Raw genomic sequence first — 23,973 nt, forward strand, 5'->3', positions numbered from 1 at the left:
CATGGCTCCATTGCCAATGTAGTAAGTCTTAATCCCTTTCTTATTTCTTAGATGAAACAAATTATAAATATAAATTTTAACATTTTTTATTTTATGCCCTAATGCAGTGATGGCGAACCTTTTGAGCTCGGCGTGTCAGCATTTTGAAAAACCTTAACTTAACTCTGGTGCCGTGTCACATATAGAAATTTTTTGATATTTGCAACCATAGTAAAACAAAGACTTATATTTTTGATATTTATTTTATATATTTAAATGCCATTTAACAAAGAAAAATCAACCAAAAAAATGAGTTTGCGTGCCACCTCTGACGCGCGTGTCACAGGTTCGCCATCACTGCCCTAATGGATCATCTTGGTAAGTTTGGTGCTGAGGAGGGTGGATAAGAAAAGGAATATTTCTCTATACTCTACAGAAGAGTCAACACACTTTTTTTGTAGAGGGGCAAAGATTAAGTATTTTAGAATTTGTGAGCCATATCGTCTGTCACAACTGCACAATTCTGCTTTACTGTGATAGCAGCCTTAGACAATACATCCATGAATGGGTGTTTAAGTGTTCCAATAAAACTTTATTGAAAAAAAAAAAAACAACAAGTGGTAGGCTGAACTTTGTTTATGGGCAGTAGTTTGCCAACCATTGATCTTAGAGTTTTGCTTACATCTCCACCTACCTTCCATGTCTGCTCATGTGGCAATTATAGCTTAAAAGATAGGACTGAGGAGTGTAGGAGTGACAACTATATATTATTCTTCCCTCATTTTGTGTACTGTAATTTTTGTCACACTTACTTTTGATTGAACTTTATCCTTTCCCAATTTCTTTAGCATAGGAAGAGCATATGTTCTGTCTGCATTTTACAGAAGGGTACAGAAAATGTAGGTGTCTCTCATTAATGACACCTAGCATCTATAGAACCCACCTTTCTTTCTATTGGATTATTCTTTCTAAAATGCATCATTTAAAGAATAAAGAAAGATGGTGGGAGAAATAACCAAGAGATAACTTTCATTATCCAAACCAAGGAAAAAATAGTTGACTAATGGCTTAAATAGGGCCAATCATAGGCTCCCCTACTTTCTTATCCCATTAAGGTACCATAGGGGACTGAGTTCCTTATTGCTCTACATGTGTATTCCTGCTTTTTGTCATGATTTATTTTTAGATACACTGCATTGTAGGCAAATAGATGCAGGAAAATAGAAGGAGTTCTTCCTTTGCAAGTACTGTGTTACCTGAAGCCTGTTCATATTACAATTGAGTCCTCATTTTACAAGGTTCCATGGTAACTGAGTGAAAATCTGTTATAAAAGAAGTGTGCAAGAAAAAGGACTTGGTTCCAATGTGAATAAACTATGGTTAACACTGGCACCAAGCAAAATGAGGACTGCCTTAAGTAAATAAATAAGAATCCAATTTCCAAATGTCCTGCATTGGCCTTATAATTCCCTCTTTTGTGGTCATTAAGGGGAAACAAGGAAATCACTGATTACAGTCATTTCCATTATCTGACATGTCATCACCAAGGTTTCCTCATTATGCAATGTTAACAGTGTTGAGGTTACTTGAAAGCAGTTCCAGTTCTAATTAGGAGGCCATCCCCACTATCTGTATTCTGATTAAGTGACATTGCCTGGAAACCACAGTAAGAGTCTACTCTGTTTCCTTCCCTTGCTCAGATCTCGTAAACACAGACTCAATTAAAGAGAGTTTCCTTATCAGGTTTTTATGGGTCATTTTGGTGAATTTATTAAAGGCGTAAGTCATGCTGAAACTGGAAGGCAGTGGCTCCGAGGCCTTCAGTGGGAGCCAGGTCTAGATGAGCAGTACTTGCTCTGATGTTTTAGGGAGTCCAGAGTAAATAGAAGTCAGAGCATCCAATTATGGACCAGGAGTCTAGGGAGCTGGTGAAGTATGAAGAAGTCTTACAAAGGGAGGATTGCAGAACAGAGATATGGACATCATGATAGCATGTCAGTTTATATTTTAGATAAAAAGAAAAGCCTAGTTCAAGCCCTCATCTTTGCATACTTAAATTATTAAAATAATTTCTTAGCTGACCTTTAGGTCTTACCATGAACTCTTCCCTATCTATTCTCCATATTATTGCAAATGTGCTTTTCCTTAAGAATTCTTCTCATTGTCTTATTTCCTTTCCAACAAAAGGAGAAAAATCAAGTCCCTACAACCCATCTTATGACTTTATATGGAATCTAACTTCTTTTGATAATTTTTCACAGTGCTGTTACTTATTATTCCTTCTATCCCACTGCTTATTAGTATATGTTCCTAATAGTAGTCTGCTGTGCCTCTCTCTGCCTATACTCATGTTTACTTCCATACATTTTTCACCCAGGACATGCCTATTTTCCAATAAGCTCTCCCCCTTCTCTCTCTCTTTCTTCTCTCCCTTAGTGTGTCCTCCTAAAACTGTTCATTCTCCTCTAGCATTTCCTGCTATATTGTAATTTCTTGTCCCACTACACTGTGAGATTTATGTGAGACACTTCACCCCAAGGGTCAAGAACTGAGCACTGTGCTTGACACTTAGTAGGCTCTAAGAAAATTTTAATTTTTTTTAAATATATTTTATTGATTTTTTACAGAGAGGAAGAGAGAGAGATAGAGAGTCAGAAACATCGATCAGCTGCCTCCTGCACATCCCCCACTGGGGAAGTGCCCACAACCCAGGTACATGCCCTTGTCCGGAATCGAACCCGGGACCTTTCAGTCCGCAAGCCGATGCTCTATCCACTGAGCCAAACCAGTTTCGGCTAAGAAAATTTTATCAAGGGGATAAATGCTTGTGTTTTTCTCTCTCTTGGAATGTGAGACCTTTTGCTTATCCACAGTACATATCCTACTAAATCTCATGTCCATGTAGCCTTCACTAACTATGCAAAATTTACTAGTTCCCTTGGAACACCAGACTATTTGTCATTATTCACATCACCATGTATACATTCACTTAATGTAGCCCTCTGGCATTGGTTCATGACTCTGTTTTTATGTTAGGCTTGTCTCAGCAGTGTTTTAAACAATCAGTGAGGAGGAGTTATCAAGTCAAAGGAGTTTCCGTGTAAAGCTCACACAGTGTTGGTGAACATACTTAGAATGATATACTATTAGAACTGAAATGACTTTTGAGATTCTTTTTCTCAGCACTCTCCAGTTAAATGAATCCCAGATGTGTTTAGTGCTTTCTGGTTACTGTCTAGGAAATCATGGCTTTGCACATTTTAATAATAATCAGGGAAGAACGTATTTGGTAAAACACTGGAAGGTAGTTTTAAAATCTGAATGGCTCTATGTATGTGGTATTTATTCTCTTCAGATTCCTTGCAAAGCAATTTAAATTGCATTACTCATTAAAAAAATATCCATATGCCTTTTGGGTGCTACTGTTGATTTGTTTGTTTTCACTTATAATGGCAATGATGACCTTGCACAGGGCATTTCCTAAGGATTGATGATCAGGTGGGGGTTAATGGCTATCAACTCTTCCCAGCTAATCATCAACCCCAAGGATATATGGGAAGCCAAGTCATTAACTGCATTGCCAACTTCTGACATAAAATCTTTCTCTACCTGCCTTGCCAAGGACTTATGTTTTCAAAAGCTTCTTTGGTTACTTTCCCTGTCATTCACTTGTATAGGAAAATATGTAAATATTAGTATTAATAAATAAATATATGTAAATATAAAAGAATAACTGTTAGCCTCTGCAGACTGACAGGAGAATGCCATGAGGAGATACATAATTTTCCATATTTTGATTAAATGTAATTTGAAATGTTCTGCCTCTTTTATTTGCTATCATTTAGTTCCTTTTTTACAAACTCAGATTCCCTAGAAAGGAACATGCTATTGTGAATCCTGAGTAGCTAAAAAACATACCAAGTTTCTGCAATTTAACTCCACTCAACATTAGAGTTTTTGGGTAGGGGAGTGTGGAGCAGGGTGGGTTACAGAGGATTTGATTATAGTTGTTTTAATGGAATATAATTATTTCTCATTTATTCCCGATATACACTTGACCTTTACAGATATTAGTAAGCATAATATTGTCTCCTTCGGCTTTAGTCATTATCACCCAAAATATTCTAAGAGCTAGATTAACATTAGCAATTCAATTGAGCTATCTCAGTTCATTTTCACTTGAGGAACAAATGAAGAAAAGATGTGGAGCAATGAAGTTCCCATTTCTTTCTCTTGAGGAAGCTCAGGATCCCATTTCCTCACGCCAGCATCCTGATTCTTACATCGACACAAAGTCCATAAAGAGATGATGTGGGTGACAAATTGTCACCTAAGTACCAGTGTTTAAAGTGTGTGCCAAGGATCACTGTCACCCAAGGAAGGCTTCATTCCAGAATCTTTTACAATAGACATTTGTCTTGAAGAATTTACTCACATCTGGGTCTAGTTCTTAGTTTTTATTTTATTTTATTTTATTTTATTTTATTTTATTTTATTTTATTTTATTTTATTTTATTTTATTTTATTTTATTTTATATATATTTTTTTATTTTCAGCAAAGTGATATTGGTAGCTCATCATGATGAAGCATGGGGTTCAGGGAGCGGATCTCCCCCTTGCAGGTTCTTACCTTGCAAATTTTAAAGAATAAATTTATCAGACTAAAAGGACTTGTTAGTAAAAGGGTGAAAATTTATTGGAAGCAAATACAAAGTCCCATGTAGAGAGGACTTCTTCAGGGGGTAACCAATTAAGCCCCCTTTTTTCTAAGGTTTATAAATTGTGTAGTTCTTTGTCTCTTCATGTTCCCTTCTAATTGGATCCCTTCCCCATTTTATGACCCTGTGCTTTTCTAATTAGTCACTCTTTCGCAGAATATCAACTTCAAAGTCCAAAACCCAGGTGGTACCCCACACTTTCTCTCCCCCTTATCTTGCAACATTCCTTTATCTCCTGTGAAAATATGTTTCCCTCTTTCCAACATCTGTCCAAATTTCTCTGTTCTCTGTGAAAGTATGTTTCCTTCCTCCCGGTACTCTGTGACTTTTCTTTATCCTCTGTAAATGTATGCGTTCTGTCAGCTCCAAGCCCTCACCTATGCAGTCCTCCCCCAGGGACCCTCTTTATTCCTAAGGCTCTCTAAACCTGTTGTTTTATCTCTAAAATTCCTTTCAATGAGACGGTACTCACACTTACTAAACACAGAAGAAATGGATATTTAGAGCAGACTGCCAATTTGCTAAATTATAGCTAGAGCTATAATAGACCCTTCAAATTTTTCAATCTGTCAATTTTTTTTCATGTAGAACTTAATTTTTTTTGCAGTCATAAATCTCTTAGAGAACATAATAGTAAAACCAATGAAGAACCTTCCTATAAAAATACACAATCACATTTATACAAAAATGTGCATATAAAGAGATTCACAAATTGCCCACGATCCATTCATGAACTTCTCAGGAACAAGTGGATTGAACTATGGAAAAGCAAATTATAATTAAATAAGGTGGTTGATGAAAAATAAAACAAAAACATCTTAATTGTATAATTCAAGTTGCTTTAGCATCAGGTTAGAAGACTCTGATTTATTAATCATTCTCCATAATTGGGCTTTAGTTGTCAATAGTAGATAAATATCAATAATAAAAACAATGACAAACATTCATACAGTATTGACTATATATACCAGGAATTGTTCTTCTTACTGTATTTATTCATGTATCCTCACAGCAATAGAGTATGTAATTCAGGATATCCAATCTCTAGGAAGTTTCACAGATGTATCTCTGACTTTTTTTAACTCTCTATATTTCATTAGTGTACATTTAGTTATTTAAGTAATTGGTAATTTACAATAACCAATATTTTCTAGAGTCTACTTTTATTTATTTCTTTAATTCCTTATTTTATTCCTTTTTTATTTCATTTAGTATATCCATGTTTAGTATATATAATGTCCCAGGGTACTGTACTGTGGATGTGTTACTTAGCATACAGCTTATTGCTGGTAAGGGTAAATTTTTACCCACATCTGTTGTCTTCAATCACCCATTTACTTGCTGGTATTTGGAAATCTTCTTCACAAGGTTAATTTATTTATAATCTTTATTGTTTGTGGGGTGGGGGTAAAGACTAGTTATTGAGGCCCTCTTTTACCATTTATAGTGAGTTATATACCATTTTTAACTTTTTGATTCATACATGGAGCTTATCAATGAACTTGATATATTATTTGTTATTATAAGATTAGCTGATTAGCCTGGCTCCTGAAGAGATATTAAAATATGGACTCCATTCAGAAATGCAATTGAGCAAATATTTACTGATTGTCTAGACATCATTCCATTCCTGTCCTTAGAAAGTTTGTGATTAGCTCTAGTCGTTTTGGCTTAGTGGATAGAGTGTCAGCCTGTAGACTGAAGGGTCCTGGGTTCAATTCTGATCAAGGGCATGTTCCTCAGTTGCAGGCTTGATTCCTGCCCCTGGTCAGGATGTGTGCAGGAGGCAACCAATTGATGTGTTTCTCTCACACTGATGTTTCTCTCTGTCTGTCTCTCCCTTTCCTTTCCACTCTTTCTAAAAATCAATGGGAAAATATCCTCGAGTGAGAATTAACAACAGTAAAAGAAGTTTATGATTAAATAGGTCAGATGCATTTCCAAATATTTAGATTCAAATACAGATTTTATAAGTCTTGGCATTACAGACACTTAGGGAAGGGGTGTATTAATACTGGCCAGTAAGACCAAGGAAGGAATAGTAGAAATTCCTTGGCATTACAGACACTTAGGGAAGGGGTGTATTAATACTGGCCAGTAAGACCAAGGAAGGAATAGTAGAAATTGTCATTGCAAAATTGGCTCTGATGTTGGGTACAATTCTGAAAGATAAATCACAGAAGAGCATCCCAGGCCATAGAGAAAACAGGAGCAAGTCCCTGAAGAGGTAAAGTAGGGAGTCTTTTTTAGAATCAGAAACAGCCTGCAACCTTGACTGTATTATGGAGAACAGTGGGACTGGGAAAGCAATATGGTGCAGCTTCATGGTGTCGTGCATGTCATATAAGGTAGTGGTTTTCAAGAGGGCAAAGCTCCCTCCCCCAGGAACATTTGGTAATGTCTGGAAACATTGTAGATTGCCATAACTGGGGGTACTACTGGCATCTAGTGGGTAAAGGCAGTAAGGGAGTTAGGCTTTATTCTGTGAGCACTGGGGAACTATTGGTGGGTTATGTTCTCTTGAACTTTGATTGTCTAGGTCAGTGACGGCGAACCTTTTGAGCTCAGTGTGTCAGCATTTTGAAAAACCTTAACTTAACTCTGGTGCCATGTCACATATAGAAATTTTTTTTATATTTGCAACCATAGTAAAACAAAGATTTATATTTTTGATATATATTTTATATATTTAAATGCCATTTAACAAAGAAAAATCAACCAAAAAAATGAGTTCGCGTGTCACCTCGGACACACATGTCATAGGTTTGCCATCACTGGTCTAGGTCCTTGTGTATTGTTACACTAAATCTGCAATGTGTCACTTTGAAGACACCCCACCCCCAGGAAAAGTATGTAATGGAAACCCCAGCTTTGCATACAAAGATATCATGTCTTAGTCATTTGGTGACCCTGAATCTGAAAAAAAAAAGAAGGAAGGGGAAATAAATTTTTATGCCTCGGTGGGGCTCCAGACTCAAAAATGTTAGTGCAAAGGAGAATGCAGGCATTGTTACAAACAGGCACATTTCTGATAATTGGAACAATCTGATTTCATTTCCCGAGGAATTAAATAACAAGCTGTGTGTGGAGCTTGAAGTTTTAGCTTTATTCTTCAGTGAAGCATTTCACTAGACCAACACAGCAAGCAGCGATCATCAAAATACAAACATATCCCTGAACATCTTAAATCCTACCCTTTAATTTGAAAAACAAGTCAGTCATCTATATTTCATTCCTTCATAAATAATCAACCTCAAAATGTGAATATGATCAAAAGGATTCACAAGCAGCAGAAATTCCATGCCAGGTATGCGTATCTCACATGAGGCTAAGCAAGAAAAAAAAATAATTTTATTTTAGCTGTGCCAAGTTGTTGACTATATTTCTGGGCCTGCTTTTTGAACATGAGTAGATTTCACTATTTGTTGCTAAGACTGAGTTGGGGCTGGCACAGCTACCGCAGTTCTTCTCTTATTCCAAGTTGTTCCTTTGGATTCTGGCAGAAGAATCAGGAGATCTTTTGCACTTGTGGCTTTTCTAATAAAATGTTCAAATGAGCTCCAGAAGCAGGAATGTGATGATCAATTGAAAAGGGCTTTGGAGATGATGTGACTCTCTGCCATGAGAATTCTTGTTCTCTGCTCTAAGCGTTATATCCATGGGAGTGACCAGAAAGTTGAGTCAAACATTCCTAGATCTGAAGTACGTGTGAAGAAGCAAATCATGAAAAGAGCTTTGGCATCATCCAAGTTGGAATTTTCAAGGAAATTGTGTTATTTTTAGGCACATACAGCAGAGGGCATTGTTTGGCTAAACTTAAAACAAGGGCTGCTATTGATAATAATAGATAAAGAGGGAGGAAACAGGGAAAATTTTTCTGTGAAAAACAAACAAAAAAGAGAGCAAGGAGACAACAAAATGACCTTTATATTGCTTTGTTCTCCCTAGCTTTTCTTTGTAGGAAGGACTTCTGTGAGAATAGCTAAAAACTGGACAAGCAATGGTCCAGAAATTAATGAAATTCCTACTAGGTGAATTGAACTCTTCTAGATGCCAGGGATCAAGGAGCATATATATATGACATCATTTAGGTCCTCCATGAATTTATAGCTTTAACCAGCTACAAGCTGCTCCTGTCTGCTTGAATGCCCATTGATTCATTCATTCATGTCTTTGACAAATGTTCGATGAGTATTTTTTTCTAAATAAATACTACTGAATAGGGGAGACAAGTCTCTACTTCATGGAACTTAACATTCCATTCAGATGAAAGAGGCAGTATGAAAATAAACATCAAGTAAGTGAGAAAATATCAAATAATGATATGTAGTAGGATGAAAATTAAATAAGGCATTGTGATTGATGGTGATAGAGGGGCTACTTAGGCTGGCTGATCAAAAAAGGACTTTCCGAGAAGGCAAAATTTAAAGGGAAACCTGAATTATAAGGAAAACTAACCATACAGAAATCAAAGGGCATGTACTTCAGGCAAAGAGAACTCTAATGAAAAGGTTTTTTTGTGTATATTTTTTGGGGGAGGTTAGGGGTTTGGAGTTTTTGAGGAATGAAAGAGGTCCAGTGTGTTCGAAGAAAGCTGAAAGGTAAGGGCAGTGGGCAGATGTCAGATAATCATTTGTTAGAGGCTAAAACAGTTTTCATGATGCTCTACAAGGGTATAGAACTAACAGGAATATTTCAACCGAGGAATGATATGAATATATTTATATAGTTAAAATTCACTCTAATTATTGTATGAGGAATTGATTGTGGTAAAGTGATTGAAAAAGTAGAGAAACTGGCAAAAGGGTATTTCAATGGTCCAAGTGAGACAGGAAGATGATTTGGTCTAGAAAGTGACTATGGAGAGTCATAGATGGATCCAGTGATATTTTAGTGATAGAGCCAAATGACTAGCATCGTTCTGGATGTAAAGGAAGACAAAAGTCAAGATTTTTACTTTTTTGCTTCAAGCAACTGGGTGTGTAATAGTGGTGTTTCTAGAGGTGCAGAGGCAGGTGTGGGGATTTGCTTTCAGTATATGCTGTGACATAATCCTCCAAATGTATGTTTATTAATGTTATTATCATCACTCCCACTTATGGATGGTGTGGGAGGTGCTGCTGGGAGAAGGTCACTTTGTCACTGACCCCTGCAAGTCAGAGACCTCAAATCCAGTTCCTTCTTGCCAGTGTCATTTACACCAATAGAATGAGACTGTTTTTGGTAAAGCAGATCAGGAAATTTCTTCTTAACCAAACAATGAAAAACACACTCATGCCCTAAAGATCCCTTCTCTCCAATTTTGGGAAGTCCAGAAAGCTTTAAAGGGTTGGGGGAAGGTAGATGGCAGGGGTGGAGTTTTCAAAAAAGGATGGGGAGTTCATGAAATTGCAGGGACGCACGTGCGGTTTCCAGACATGCTTGGAACATGCCTGGCCACGCATTGCCTGTCTCATTTTAATGCTAAATATCCACTCCTGGGCATGATTTTTAGTATGCTGATGAACAATAGTTTGTCAAAAAATTACTTGAAACTGGTTTCTGGCACCATCTTGGATCTTTCTTGTGCAAACCGGTTTTTTAGTTGTGGTCCTTGGCTTCTCTATCCAGTTCCTGCGAGCAGACTTACTAGTAGCTAGCTCTGGAATTTTCACCTTTTTTTGATGAGTTCAGCCTGCTTTTTGTCAGGGGATATGTTGGAGAGAATACAAGAAAGCTAGTAGAAGTTTAAAGATTAACTAACGATGTAGTGTCACAACCCAGGGAAAAATTTACCAAAGATCAGTCAATAATCATAAGCTAACCTAACCCTCCTCATTGTATCTTAAATCTGGTTTTGTTCCTCTAGGTCTGCAAATATAGACTCGGCGAGGGGGGGGAGAGGGGGGACATGGAAGGTGCTTTCTATGCTTCAGCATTGTTCCAAGTTGGAAAGTACAGGATGCCATCAGGGAGTCCAAACTGAATGTGTGTTAAGTAGTCCCATGTGTGCAGTTTACAGAGTAGAGATGCGCAGCACTAGAAATCAGAGCTACCTCCTTCCTGATTTGCACATGAGTCTCCAAAATGATATCCTGCTTGCTCTGTGTACACTGAGTTATTTTAGTGTTCTTTTAAAAATTGGTATTATACTCCTGAAACTAATACACTGATATATATATATAAATATATATATATATATATATATATATATATTTATATATATTATTATTTTTAATGCGATCACCACATACAGACGCTAATTTTGCTTTCAGTTCTGTTTTATCCTGTGCAAATTCAACTAGTTGGGTTAATTTGAACCTGTATACTTCTCAGTAGTTAGGTCATCAGATTGATGATCAGTTCCATTCAGTTCTAAAGTCAAGCAAGGGATGTCAATTATTAAAGTTGTCTGACTTTCCCATCAACCAATCATCTCTCTCCAATTTGTTTTACATATAAGGACAGCACCTTCCTAAGACAATGTTCTCATCATGTCCTTTCCTGCTTCAGACCTTGGGATTTCTTCCTAAGTCTCTGTATTGACAAAAATCCAAATCCGTCTATTATGCATGCAGTGCCCCTCAATTGGGTCAACTTAACTATCTAAATTCTGCAATGTAAGCCTAGTGCTTCCACTAAGTCAGCTTTCCTATTATTTCATACTGCTACCCCTCTGCTTTTACAAGTAATCTCTTCCCTCCTCCATCACCACCCTTTCTCTTAAAACTTGCTCTGATTATCTGTGCCTATTTTGATTTCTGACAATGCTGTATGGCATTTAGATGTTGAATGCATTGATTTACAGTAGTGCCTAGATATATATACATGTACACTTTTTTTTTATATGTACCTATACATTTATATCATAGCTCCAATAAGATAGTGGAGTTCTAGAAGGCCTGGCCAATATAGCTCTTTTATAATCCTTTTTTCATACTCTCCAGAGCATAGCAACATGATGGCTACATGTTTCTTTGTTTTTTCCTGTTTCTCTTTTTCTAGTACATCATTATCTTTATTCACTGCTTCTCCTCATCTAATGAGATTGTAATGCCATCACCTCTAGATATTAAACATATGTATTTTTTTACCATAAGCCACATAAGTCGTCTAGAAAAATTAAAATGCAGATCTAGATATTATTTTACCCTAAATTTTAATTTCTTAAAAAATTTCAACATTTTCTAGAAACATTGCAAGATCATTGTAGTTGGCCAAAGATTCTGCTTTTGACTGGACAGGTTGAGTCCCTGGGTTATAGATCTTTAAATGTTGTATCATTTCCATTACATTTGCCTAGAGGGTCAGCCTTGGGCATATATACAAAATATTATTTTCTCTGAAAACCTGCAGAACTATATACTCCTGCATAAGGGGTGGAAAAAACTCAACAGATTTGCAAAATTGTGTTCCAAATGGGAGAAAAACGAACTATATTAGAAAATATTTGTATGATAAATTTGATTTGGAGAAAAAGTTATTTGAGTTGTTGTTGTTTTCCTTTTCCTGTAAATTCTAGCACTTTTAAAAATTGAAAGAGGCATCCAAAGAAATGACTGCAGCAGAAAGCCTTCTTAGCATGAGGGGATGGGCTTCCACTCCTTTCTTAGCAGCAAATCATGTGGCTTCAGCTTTAGTTTCCTTTGATAGATCTCAGATTTATAATGGTATAAGAATCAGATTTTTTTCTGTTGTCTTATTTGTCTTTACTTTGCGTTTGGTTAGAGGGAGAAGGAGGTGGAAAGGGGAAAAAGATATAGGGAGAGAGAAGGAGATAGAGAGGGAATAGAATGAGTATTAAAGTATCAGAATAGGTTTAACCATAGGTCACCAGAAAAAATAACTGTTTGTACTGTAAGGAATTGATGATTTTACATAATAAGAAAATGCAGAGGAAAGACAATTACAGGATTGATTAATTCAGCTGCTTATCACAAGATCAATAATGCCAATTCTTTTCATTTTTCTTCCTTGACATATATCAGCTTTGTCCTTAGACTGCCCCTTCTCTTGGCCACATGATGGCTACAGCAACTCCAGGCATCTTATCCTTACAAAGGTATCCAGAGACAGAATAAATAACTGCTGCTTTTTTTTTTTTAAGACAAATGTATTCAGTGTTAAGATCAGGCTATTACATTTAGCAATCAACAGCCTGGGTGCAAAAAACAAATCTACATTAAAATCCTTTGTTGCAATGCTTTACAGTTTCCACAGAGCAGAAACTAAAATAACCTGTTATACAATTAGCCACAGATACAGTCGTCAAGTTTTTTGACCATTCACATGTTGATTGTTGTAATTGCCAAAATCACTGTAGCATCTGCCACCTCCAAAATTGCTTCCTCTACCATGGCCAAAACCACCTCTGCCTCCTCCATCATTATAGTTGTCAAAGCTGCAACTCCTGCCATAGCCACCGCCAGAGATTCCATAACCCTGTCCACCACTTCCATAGACTCTGATTCCTCTAAAGTAACCAGGACCACCTCCTGTATAACTGCCATCATTACCAAATCTATTATAGCCATCCTGCTGCCATCCTATCCACTCCCACCACGGCTGACACCAAAACCACCTGGACCACTGGAGTTTGAAGTTTCCTTCATGATCAAAGATGTCATTCCCACCAAAACCACCTCCACAACCACCTCTGAAATTTCCACAACCTACTTCACAGTATGGCCATTCACAGGATGGTGTTTCTTGTATACACTCATGATCATCAAAGGTTACAAAAGCAGTCTCTCTTTTGGCCACTGCCTCGGTCAGTCATGATTTCAATCACTTCATTTTCCTATACTGTTCAAAATAATCTCTTAGGTGATGTTCTTCAGTGTCTTCTTCAGTACCACCGACAAAAATTCTATTTCACAGTTAAGTGGGCACCAGTCTCTTGTGAAAGCCCTCTCTGGTTCCACAGCTCTTCCGTTCACTTCCCGTGGCCCTGCGTTCACAGCCGCATCCACCTGCTCCACATTGGCACATGTGACAAACCCAAAGCTTCTGGAGCACTTGGAGTTTGGAATCTCATCATCACAGAATCTGTGAGCAAATCCAACTCTTTGGGAGACTCTGACTTAGACATGACGACTGAGGAAGGAGACACTCCAATGATGCTTACTCTGGGGCATCCACTGGCAGAAAGGAGTGATCTAACGAACGTATCTGCCCAAGAACTGCTCCTTTCCTATGTTTTTTTTTTTCTTTTTATGTGTGGGAGAAAAAGTTTCCCCAGAACCCTTGCAGCTGATTTATCCTTACATCTCATAGGCCAAATTGTGTCACATGCCCAGACCTAACCAGTCTCTGGCCATAAGAATGGTGCAGCCAAAGTTCTTTACCAAAGAACTCAGCAAACTACAGTCTAAAGGGCATCCCACAATCTGTTTTTGTGTGTCCTGTGAAATAAGAATGTTTTTACCTTTTTAAATATTTGGGGGGAAAATTAACAACAATATTTTGAGATGAAATATTGTGAAATTCAAATTTTATATTTTAAATATCATTGTCCATACATAGTTTAATCGGAACATAGTTATACACATTCATTTCTCTTTTGTCTATAGCTACTTTCAAGCTATAACCACAGAGTTGAGTAGTTGCAGCAAGAGACCATATGGTCTGAAAAGCTTGAATATTTACTATCTGGACCTTTTTCAGAAAAATTTTGTCTAGTCCTAGCTTAAACCAAATTCTATTCACCCATCACTGCTGGGTCAGCCTCTCCCAAAACAGATAATATGATTTTGTGATTTTTTTTTCTTTAAAGATGGGAGTGAATTTTCCTAAACAAAGTTTTCGTGGGAAAGAGTAAGGGAGTAGGATATTGATTAGGCAACAATCAGAGAGAGAGAAAGAGAGATTGAGGTTCACACACGTTTTAGATAAATATCCCACCTTTAGTATTGTAAAAAGCTGACTCTCAAAATATCACCAATCAACATGTTGACAAGACAGTACTGAGTTTATTGTTCACTAGGGTGAAGGAGAACACCACCCCACAAAGATTTAGGAGTGTCTGTGAGAGAAGTGGTGAGAATTAGGCCAGAATTTATTGAGAACTGTATGGTTTCCCAACACAAGAACTTGATTAGAACTGCATAAGAGTTTTGACACAACAGTCCAAGATTGGTGAAAACAGCAAGGTAAGATGATTGATTCAAGATCTTATAGCACAGACCTCCATTAATGCTTTCCTTGAGAGAGGTGATGGATCATTGGGTAAGTTTCTATAAGAACAATGAAACAAACCATTTGCTTTGGCAGGAGAGTCCCAGAAGAGGCTAGAGATGCTTATAAAGACAGTGGAAAAGCAAAGTCATGTTGATGTTCATAGTAATATGGGGTGTGGGGTTCTCCGTGTCCCCGCTGAGTGTGGTAAGTGGTTTTGGTACTCAGTGTTTAGGAAGATTTGTTGTTGTTATAAATGAGTGTGAGTGTATGTGTCTATTGGGGAGAGGGGGGTTGGATGGTTGTGTTTAACTGTATCTTTCTCCCACCTTGCTTCCAAACTAGTTCCAATGTCTAGACAATTTATGCTGACTTAGCAATGATGCTGTGCTAAGTAAGGCCTCCCCATTAGCTACTCTCCGGCACTCAGTTCCTCCTGTGTGTCTTGGTCAGTGAAGCACAGGGTAGAGAAAAAAGAAAGGTCTGTTGACAAAGTCAAGCTCTCCTCTGGGACCAGGCTAAAAGTATTATAGTTTAATTTAAAACCCATGCAGATCCATTTGTAAATAAATGCTGGCAGATGACATCGTAATGGATAGTGCAGTGCGTACCTTTAAATTGATTTCTTTTTGATGTGATAAAAATATCTTATGAAAGAGATGTGGAAATGTGGATTTTTATGTAAAGTAACATAATTTAGATGTTAAAGTAGAAAACATTTTCTTGATAGTAGTTTATTTCATTCAATGACTGTACTAAGCATTGTTTGCTGTAGGTTATAAATCAGCTTTGAATCATTACTTATGACTGATTTATGGAAAATCTTATTAATTGCAATAGGAAAAAAAGACCTTGAAGTAAGCAAGAAGTAAAAAAATAGAACAGCCTGGGGATAAAAAGAGGACAGGCATATCTACCCTGTAATGAATAGTAATATCATGTTTGCATGTTTTATTGATAGCATGTTTCTGATCATACCAGTTAATCCACACCACACAAATGATAAATATTGTTGTAACTCCTGTCTTATATGAGAAGAAACTGATTCCCATCATTTTATTTTCTAATATATATTAAATATTTATTATATGTTGCTTATTATGAGCCAGTAATGTTACATATATTACGTGACAGCCTTAACAAAAGCCTTTGAATGCATAACACTGTTGTTCATCTTTCCCAGATGGGGAAAGTGAAGTATGGACAGGTGAGTCTTCTCAATATAAGGTCCTGGAGTTTCAAGCAGGCCTAAAGAATTAGAAAGTCTCACACCAGAGCCTTCTCTCTTGGTCACTGGACATAACTTTTTGCTGTTTCATATTTTAAAGAGAAAAAAAAGGTAGCAAATGGCAGAATAAGGACTTATCTTCTTCACTTCTGTGCCGTTTCCAGTCAACCAGTTCTATCACCCTGTGTTACCTGAGACACTAAGATTCTAAGGAAAGTCATGGGATGGGGGGGGGGGGGGGGGGGGGGGGAGTCATAGAAATGGAGGGGCAAGGCCTGGGGTCCCTACTCCTAAAAACATCAATCAATTAATGTATTAGGGATTTTATGTGTTTTTCTTTTCTTTTCTTTCTTTTTCTCTTCTCTTCTCTTCTCTTCTCTTCTCTTCTCTTCTCTTCTCTTCTCTTCTTCTTTCTTTTCTTTCTTCTCTTTTCTTTAAATTCCCAATTGCCTTAAGAAGTGTGTGTTGGGGAAAGGGGAACACATCTAAAACTACAGCAAGTCACACAAATGAAAAATCTTTGATGGTCATGATTAGTGGAAATGTAAATAGGATTCTATTTAAAATGTAAATCTGAAAGTGTTTTTAAGGTCATTTTTAAATTTACCGCATAGGATCTGACTCATGGAATGAAATCTACCAACTACATTAATACTTATAAAGCCATCAAAGGATTAATATAATGAGTGGGTCTATGATATATAGTAATTAGTTGTTCTAAAATGTAGATTTTATTATAATTCAGGTTTGGTGAGGCCAACAAACAGATCAGGAGACAAGGACCATTAAAAAAAAAAGTTTGTTTATTTGTTTACTGACAGTTCCCAAGAGAAGAGACCCTGCCATGCCACACAGGGGAAACACCAGGGTTGGCCAGGAGGTAGAAGGAGCAAGGGGAAAATGTGGAGCAAGAGCCTTTGTTGTGTTTTGTGAGAGAAGGCAAGGTAAATAGGCTTGGATGGGCTAGTATGATCATCTCAGGGGATACTGGACAAAGGGATATCTAGCCCTAGAATGATTAGGACACAGGGATATTATTGGCCTGAATGTAAGAGTCATGTGAGAACCCCCAATAGGACATAGGGGGTTCAGATAGGTTGGTATGCAGACATGAATGACACATTAGTATATATCACTTACACATATGCAAAGACTCGTCATTAGATATTAACTGTTTGCACAATTTCAGCAGTCATTTTATTTAGTGTGGACAGCAAGGTAGGTACTGTGTTGGCAGCAGGCTAAGAAGAGGCCATAAGACATGACCTCTGCCCTCACTAAGTTCATAGGCTAGGGCAGGAAATAGACCCAGGAACAAAGGATCATCGTACGGAATGGCGTGAAAAGTCAACCGAGAGCCCCAATAGCCCAGAGAAAGGATGGAAGGACCCATGTTGTTCTGCCTGGGAAGCCCATGAAAAGAAATACTAACTCAGAACCCATCAGTCAACTTTCTTTGCTGCCATAATGAAAGAGACGTCAACAAGCCTCTGAAGCCAAAAAGCAACCTATGACTTTAAACTTCACCTTCTTGAGACTCTGGTCACTTTCAGTGGTTTTGTAAATGTGTATATATATTTAAGAATTGCTAATAGCAGCTGCCTTTTCTGAGTAAGGCATCTTCTGCTATTGGGGGCGGGGGAGGGCCTCTTCTCCATCTTGTGTGCTCTATGAAAATGAAGCTATTTACAAACGCTAATTCACACTGAGAACCCCCCCACCAGCAGAAGAGCCAGCCCTTTGCACCTTTTCACCTCAAGCCCTTGAGTGGTGGGCAGGGAAGTGATGGCCAAGAAACTGGGCCCATCTCTGGCATTGACTTCTCTCCAAGACTCACTTGGAACAATAAGATCTTTTTAGCTGTTCTTAAAAACAAAGCTGATGATAGGATTCCATTCTGAAAATAAAGCATGTCACCTGCAGGATGAAACAGGGATTCCTAAGTGTGTAATGACTCTTGACAGTCTGGACCTGATCTCACCCCAGCTTCTGTCCCATTCTGCTCCCCAGGCTTCTCCATTCTCCTGCTGCAGGGAACTTGTCACTGTTCCCTGGATGGACTAGTAGTTTTCATGTGTCCTTGTCTTGACTTAGGCTGGTCTCTCAGCCTGAAACGCTCTACTTCTTCTACAAAACAGATCAGATAATCCTTCCCTTTGAAAATTCCTAATTTGTCAGTGCAGATTGAGTTGCTCTGCCGTCAGTGCCTTTGTATAAATGCAGCCTGGTCTCAAACACATACAGCAAATGTTTATTATTTCACTTCCTCAGTTGGTCTGTATTTCACCTTTTGAATTTTAATTTGCTCAGGGGTAGGGTTTATATTCTTCTATTTTATATGCCCAGTAGTTAGTAAAATGCCTGGCTAAGGGCAAAAATAAAAACAGTAATAATAATAACAATAATGTCTAACATTTATTGAGTTCTTACAATGTGGGAGGCATTGTTCTAAACCCTTTATCTACATTAACTAAGTTTGTCCTCACAACAACAATAAGGGGAATTGAACATTTGCATTTTGCAAGTGAGGAGATTGAACCATGGAAAGGATAAAATTTAACTTCCCCAAGTCAACATGACATAAACACTAAATTAGTGCCGTTTTAAATAAGAATATGGTCAGTTCCTGGTACCTTCCCCCTCCCCCCATTTTTTTTTTCTCAGTCAAAGAAATTCATAGAATGGTCACTGTTTATTGAGATAAGAGATTTGGGAGAAGTCATTACACAGGTGTCCAATGCCTGGTATGCCAGTGGAGTGGGCCATATACTGGGTAACATAGGTTCCTTGAGAATGCCTCCTTGTGCTGGAAGAAATGCAGAAAGTGAGTTATTTCATTTCTCTTAAAATCTACTTAAAAGAGTAGGGATAAAAGACATGCAGTAGTTCTGTTATATTGAAATCTTTTCTATAAACAGACATTAGGCTTTATGGAAAATGATTTAATTTATGGCATGTCTACCTATAGATAGCAGTAGGCCATGTTATGAGTTTTTGTATATGAGAATCTCTAGAAGTTCGTGTACAGGTGTGCACATCACTATTTCTTTTCTTTTTTAAAAAAAAATATATTTTATTTTTTACAGAGAGGAAGGGAGAGAGATAGAGAGTCAGAAACATCGATGAGAGAGAAACATCGATCAGCCGCCTCCTGCACATCTCCCACTGGGGATGTGCTCGCAACCCAGGTACATGCCCTTGACAGGAATCGAACCTGGGACCCCCCAGTCCGCAGGCTGACGCTCTATCCACTGAGCCAAACCGGTTTTGGCAGAATCTCTAGAAGTTCGTGTACAGGTATGCACATCACTATTTCAGTGGATTTTCACAGGGTCCATAAGGTAAGTTGCCAGTGTTTACAGTGGAGGTCACCCAAAGTAAAAGTATTTTAAAGAAATGAATATATATATTGCCTTCATTCTCACAGCAACCTTTTTGTAGAGTATTTGAAATCATATGCTTCTGGACCGATCAGAGGAACATCTTAGCCTTGGCTCTGTAATTACCATGTGAATGTATTCATGTTATTTCTATGATAAACTTACTCATCCTGAAAATGGAGAATATCACAGTTCCCACATCAGAGGAATGCAGGTTTGGAAAGGATCAGACAGGCAAACTGTGTAATTGCAAAGGGCCCCATTCTCAGAAGGGTCTACACTTAGCTTCATGCTCTATTGTTATGGATTTGAAATTCTTAATAATTATTAACAAGGCATCCCACATTTTCATTTTATATTGAGCTCTGCAACTTATGTAGCCTTCCTGGATAGGATTGTTTGTGAGGCCTATAGCCCGGGGTGCCTGGCACATAGAGTAACCCCAAATAAAATGTCAGCTATTACTAATTTGCAAGGGATCTATTAGATTTGTGGGTATAGCTCCCAAATTCTATTTTCTGAACTTTTCCAATTTGATCAGACAGTGAATTGAATGGTGGAGTACACCTCATTTGTCCTCATGCATTCAGCTCACACTGATTGGTTATCACTCTATTAAGTTTTTCCGCTTCATTCTTCCATTTCTCTGTGATTGCATAGCTGATGGAATAGGGTCTGTAGATGGCTGCTAATTTGAAGTGCAGGAACATTTTTATAAAAATATGAGACTCATTACTCAATAAAGGATATTAAATTTGTTGTTTGCCTAGTCTGAGAAATGATGGCTGATACGCTGTATCACTGGCATTGTTCCAGAAAGACATGTTGGAAGAGAGATCTAACTCTCTCTTTTTTTGCTCTTATTGTATTGCAGACCATTTGAGCTCCAGAAGGACCAACACCAGATAAATTATGAATGTTGAACAAGATGACCTTACATCCACAGCAGATAATGATAGGTCCTAGGTTTAACAGGGCCTTATTTGACCCCCTGCTTGTGGTGCTGCTGGCTCTTCAACTTCTCGTGGTGGCTGGTCTGGTGCGGGCTCAAACCTGCCCCTCGGTCTGCTCCTGCAGCAACCAGTTCAGCAAGGTGATTTGTGTTCGGAAAAACCTACGCGAGGTTCCGGATGGCATTTCCACCAACACTCGGCTGCTGAACCTCCATGAGAACCAAATCCAGATCATCAAAGTGAACAGCTTCAAGCACTTGAGGCACCTGGAAATCCTCCAGTTGAGTAGGAATCACATTAGAACCATTGAAATCGGGGCCTTCAATGGTCTGGCGAACCTCAACACTCTGGAACTCTTTGACAATCGTCTCACTACCATCCCAAATGGAGCTTTTGTATATTTGTCTAAACTGAAGGAGCTTTGGTTGCGAAACAACCCCATCGAAAGCATCCCTTCTTATGCTTTTAACAGAATCCCTTCTCTGCGCCGGCTAGACTTAGGCGAATTGAAAAGGCTTTCATACATCTCAGAAGGTGCCTTTGAAGGTCTGTCCAACTTGAGGTATTTGAACCTGGCCATGTGCAACCTACGGGAAATCCCTAACCTCACACCGCTCATAAAACTAGATGAGCTAGACCTTTCTGGGAATCATTTGTCTGCTATCAGGCCGGGCTCTTTCCAGGGGTTGATGCACCTTCAAAAACTGTGGATGATACAGTCCCAGATTCAAGTGATTGAACGGAATGCCTTTGATAACCTTCAGTCACTGGTGGAAATCAACCTGGCGCACAACAATCTAACGTTACTGCCTCATGACCTCTTCACACCCTTGCATCATCTAGAGCGGATTCACTTACATCACAACCCTTGGAATTGTAACTGTGACATACTGTGGCTCAGCTGGTGGATAAAAGACATGGCCCCCTCCAACACAGCTTGTTGTGCCCGTTGTAACACTCCTCCCAATCTGAAAGGGAGGTACATTGGGGAGCTCGACCAGAATTATTTCACATGTTATGCTCCTGTGATTGTGGAGCCCCCAGCAGACCTCAATGTCACTGAAGGCATGGCAGCTGAGCTAAAATGCCGGGCCTCCACATCCCTGACCTCCGTATCTTGGATCACCCCAAATGGAACAGTTATGACACACGGGGCGTACAAAGTGAGGATAGCTGTGCTCAGCGATGGCACGTTAAATTTCACGAATGTAACTGTGCAAGATACAGGCATGTACACATGTATGGTGAGCAATTCTGTTGGAAATACCACTGCTTCAGCCACCCTGAATGTTACTGCAGCAGCCACCACTCCTTTTACTTACTTTTCAACTGTCACAGTAGAGACTATGGAACCTTCTCAGGATGAGGCACGGACCACAGACAACAATGTAGGTCCCACTCCAGCGATTGACTGGGAAACCACCAATGTGACCACCTCTCTCATGCCACAGAGCACAAGGTCAACAGAAAAAGCATTCACCATCCCAGTGACTGATCTGAACAGTGGGATCCCAGGAATTGATGAGGTCATGAAGACTACCAAAATCATCATTGGCTGTTTTGTGGCCATCACACTCATGGCTGCAGTGATGCTGGTCATTTTCTACAAGATGAGGAAGCAGCACCATAGGCAAAACCATCACGCCCCCACAAGGACTGTTGAAATCATTAATGTGGATGATGAGATTACAGGAGACACTCCCATGGAAAGCCACCTGCCCATGCCTGCTATCGAGCATGAGCACCTAAATCACTATAACTCTTACAAATCTCCCTTCAACCACACAACAACAGTTAACACAATAAATTCAATACACAGTTCAGTGCATGAACCGTTATTGATCCGAATGAACTCGAAAGACAATGTACAAGAGACTCAGATCTAAAACATTTACGGCTACAGAAAACAAACAATTAAAAAAAAAGACAGTTTATTAATAATGACACAAATGACTGGGCTAAATCTACTGTTTCAAAAAAAAGTGTCTTTACAAAAAAAATACAAAAAAGAAAAGAAATTTATTTATTAAAAATTCTATTGTGATCTAAAGCAGACAAAACTATGTGTATTCCTCAGAACCTGTTTTTGCTGCACTTATTTCCTATTTTCGCATATCTTGTCCCTGCCTTCCCTGATTGCCATATTTTTCATAGATCTCAATTCCCTAAGGAACTGGTCTAGGAAATTTTGTAAGAATTCTGTTACACTTTGAGATTTTTATGGTGAATTCTAGTGGTGAGATCCAGTCTATTTTTGTCTTTTTTTTCCCTCTTTTATTTTCCCCCTCATGCCCTCATGAAGTAGTCCAACGGGGAATGCAATATTAGAAATAGATTTTTAAGAAAGAACGAGAAAAATAATGCAAGATCTTATATTTTTCATGTAATGACCTGTTCTGTATTTATGAGGAGGACCATCAGTGGAAAAGGAAAAAAGAAAAAAAAAGTAAGCAAACAACAGATTAATTTACATATGAGCACCTATAAAACCCATGATCTTTTCAACAACTCTAGAACCAGAATTTGTAGTTCAAACGCTAAAAATAAGATTATAAATAAAAATATTGTTGGTTTTTCTGTATCTGGACACAGCTCATTTGTAGTATGGCTCAAATATAAGAAACTTAAAGGTAATTCGATTTTCTACTTTCTGAGAAAGAAAATACATTATTTTTCAGTCACAGCATCAAACACCATGGGGTCCTGTCTCATTAGGTTGACTTGAGTTTTGGATCTATATATTCAAGTATGCTGTGGTATTTTTTCCTCGCATTAGGGTCACCCTTTTTAAATGCTCAGATTAAAAATCATGATTTTGTGAAGTAAATTCAATTTCAGTTGGAAGAAAGTTTTAGTATAATTTCTTTACCATCTCATAAAATTCTGCCGGCTAGGCAAAGTATGACATCTGAATGCAAAGGTATTCTAAGTTATCCAAGTTGAAAAGTCATTTTTGGTGCTGAGTGTCAACAAATTAAGTTTCATTTAACAATAATTATTAAAGACCTACCATGTGTTAAACATTGTTTTTAGCGTGGACACACAATTGACAAGACCTGGTTCATGCCCTTGAGTCAATCACTGTCTGTGTGATATATGATTAAAGAAATATCAGTTCGTTATTGGGGGACAGCTCTAGTTTTACTGTTACATGAAAGATTGCAAATTGTGACCCCGGTGTTTCAAAATATCAGGTTAATGTTATTACAGAATCCTCTTGATTCATGGTTTCTTCCATCCGTCTGGAAGAGCTGCCCCTCTTTTTCCAAATGCAGATTACAGAGTTTAAAGAAGTACACGTAAGGAACTTGTTATGAATGACTGGATTCATACCAAGAGATAGCAATGCTAATACAATGGTAACCTGCTAAAGGTACTTGAAGAAACTGGAGAAAGTTTCAGTGTGAGAACATACACTAACTTCCAAGGAAAAGAGTAACTTGGGGGTTACTGGCACTGTGACACTCTCCTGATATTTTCATATAATATATGTATGACTTTGCCTTTTTTTGAAGCAAAGTGAAAATCTACACCTCTTATTAGTGACCCTTAAAACCTGC

General features: G+C 38.1%; 1 protein-coding gene across 3 annotated transcripts in view; it reads left to right on the plus strand.

Moving 5' to 3' along the window:
• LRRC4C (leucine rich repeat containing 4C) overlaps positions 1-23,247 on the plus strand; it is a 174,944-nt gene extending 151,697 nt beyond the window's left edge. For all 3 annotated transcript variants that reach the window (XM_036326155.1, XM_036326154.1, XM_036326156.1), the window contains one exon: positions 20,335-23,247. In XM_036326155.1, the coding sequence (XP_036182048.1) occupies positions 20,377-22,299 (1,923 nt within the window). In that variant the 5' untranslated portion in view covers positions 20,335-20,376 and the 3' untranslated portion in view covers positions 22,300-23,247. The remainder of the gene's footprint in view (positions 1-20,334) is intronic.
• Positions 23,248-23,973: the final 726 nt, after the last annotated feature.

This window comes from Myotis myotis, unplaced genomic scaffold (assembly GCF_014108235.1).
Source record: "Myotis myotis isolate mMyoMyo1 unplaced genomic scaffold, mMyoMyo1.p scaffold_m19_p_10, whole genome shotgun sequence".
In the NCBI taxonomy this organism is placed as follows: Eukaryota; Metazoa; Chordata; class Mammalia; order Chiroptera; family Vespertilionidae; genus Myotis; species Myotis myotis.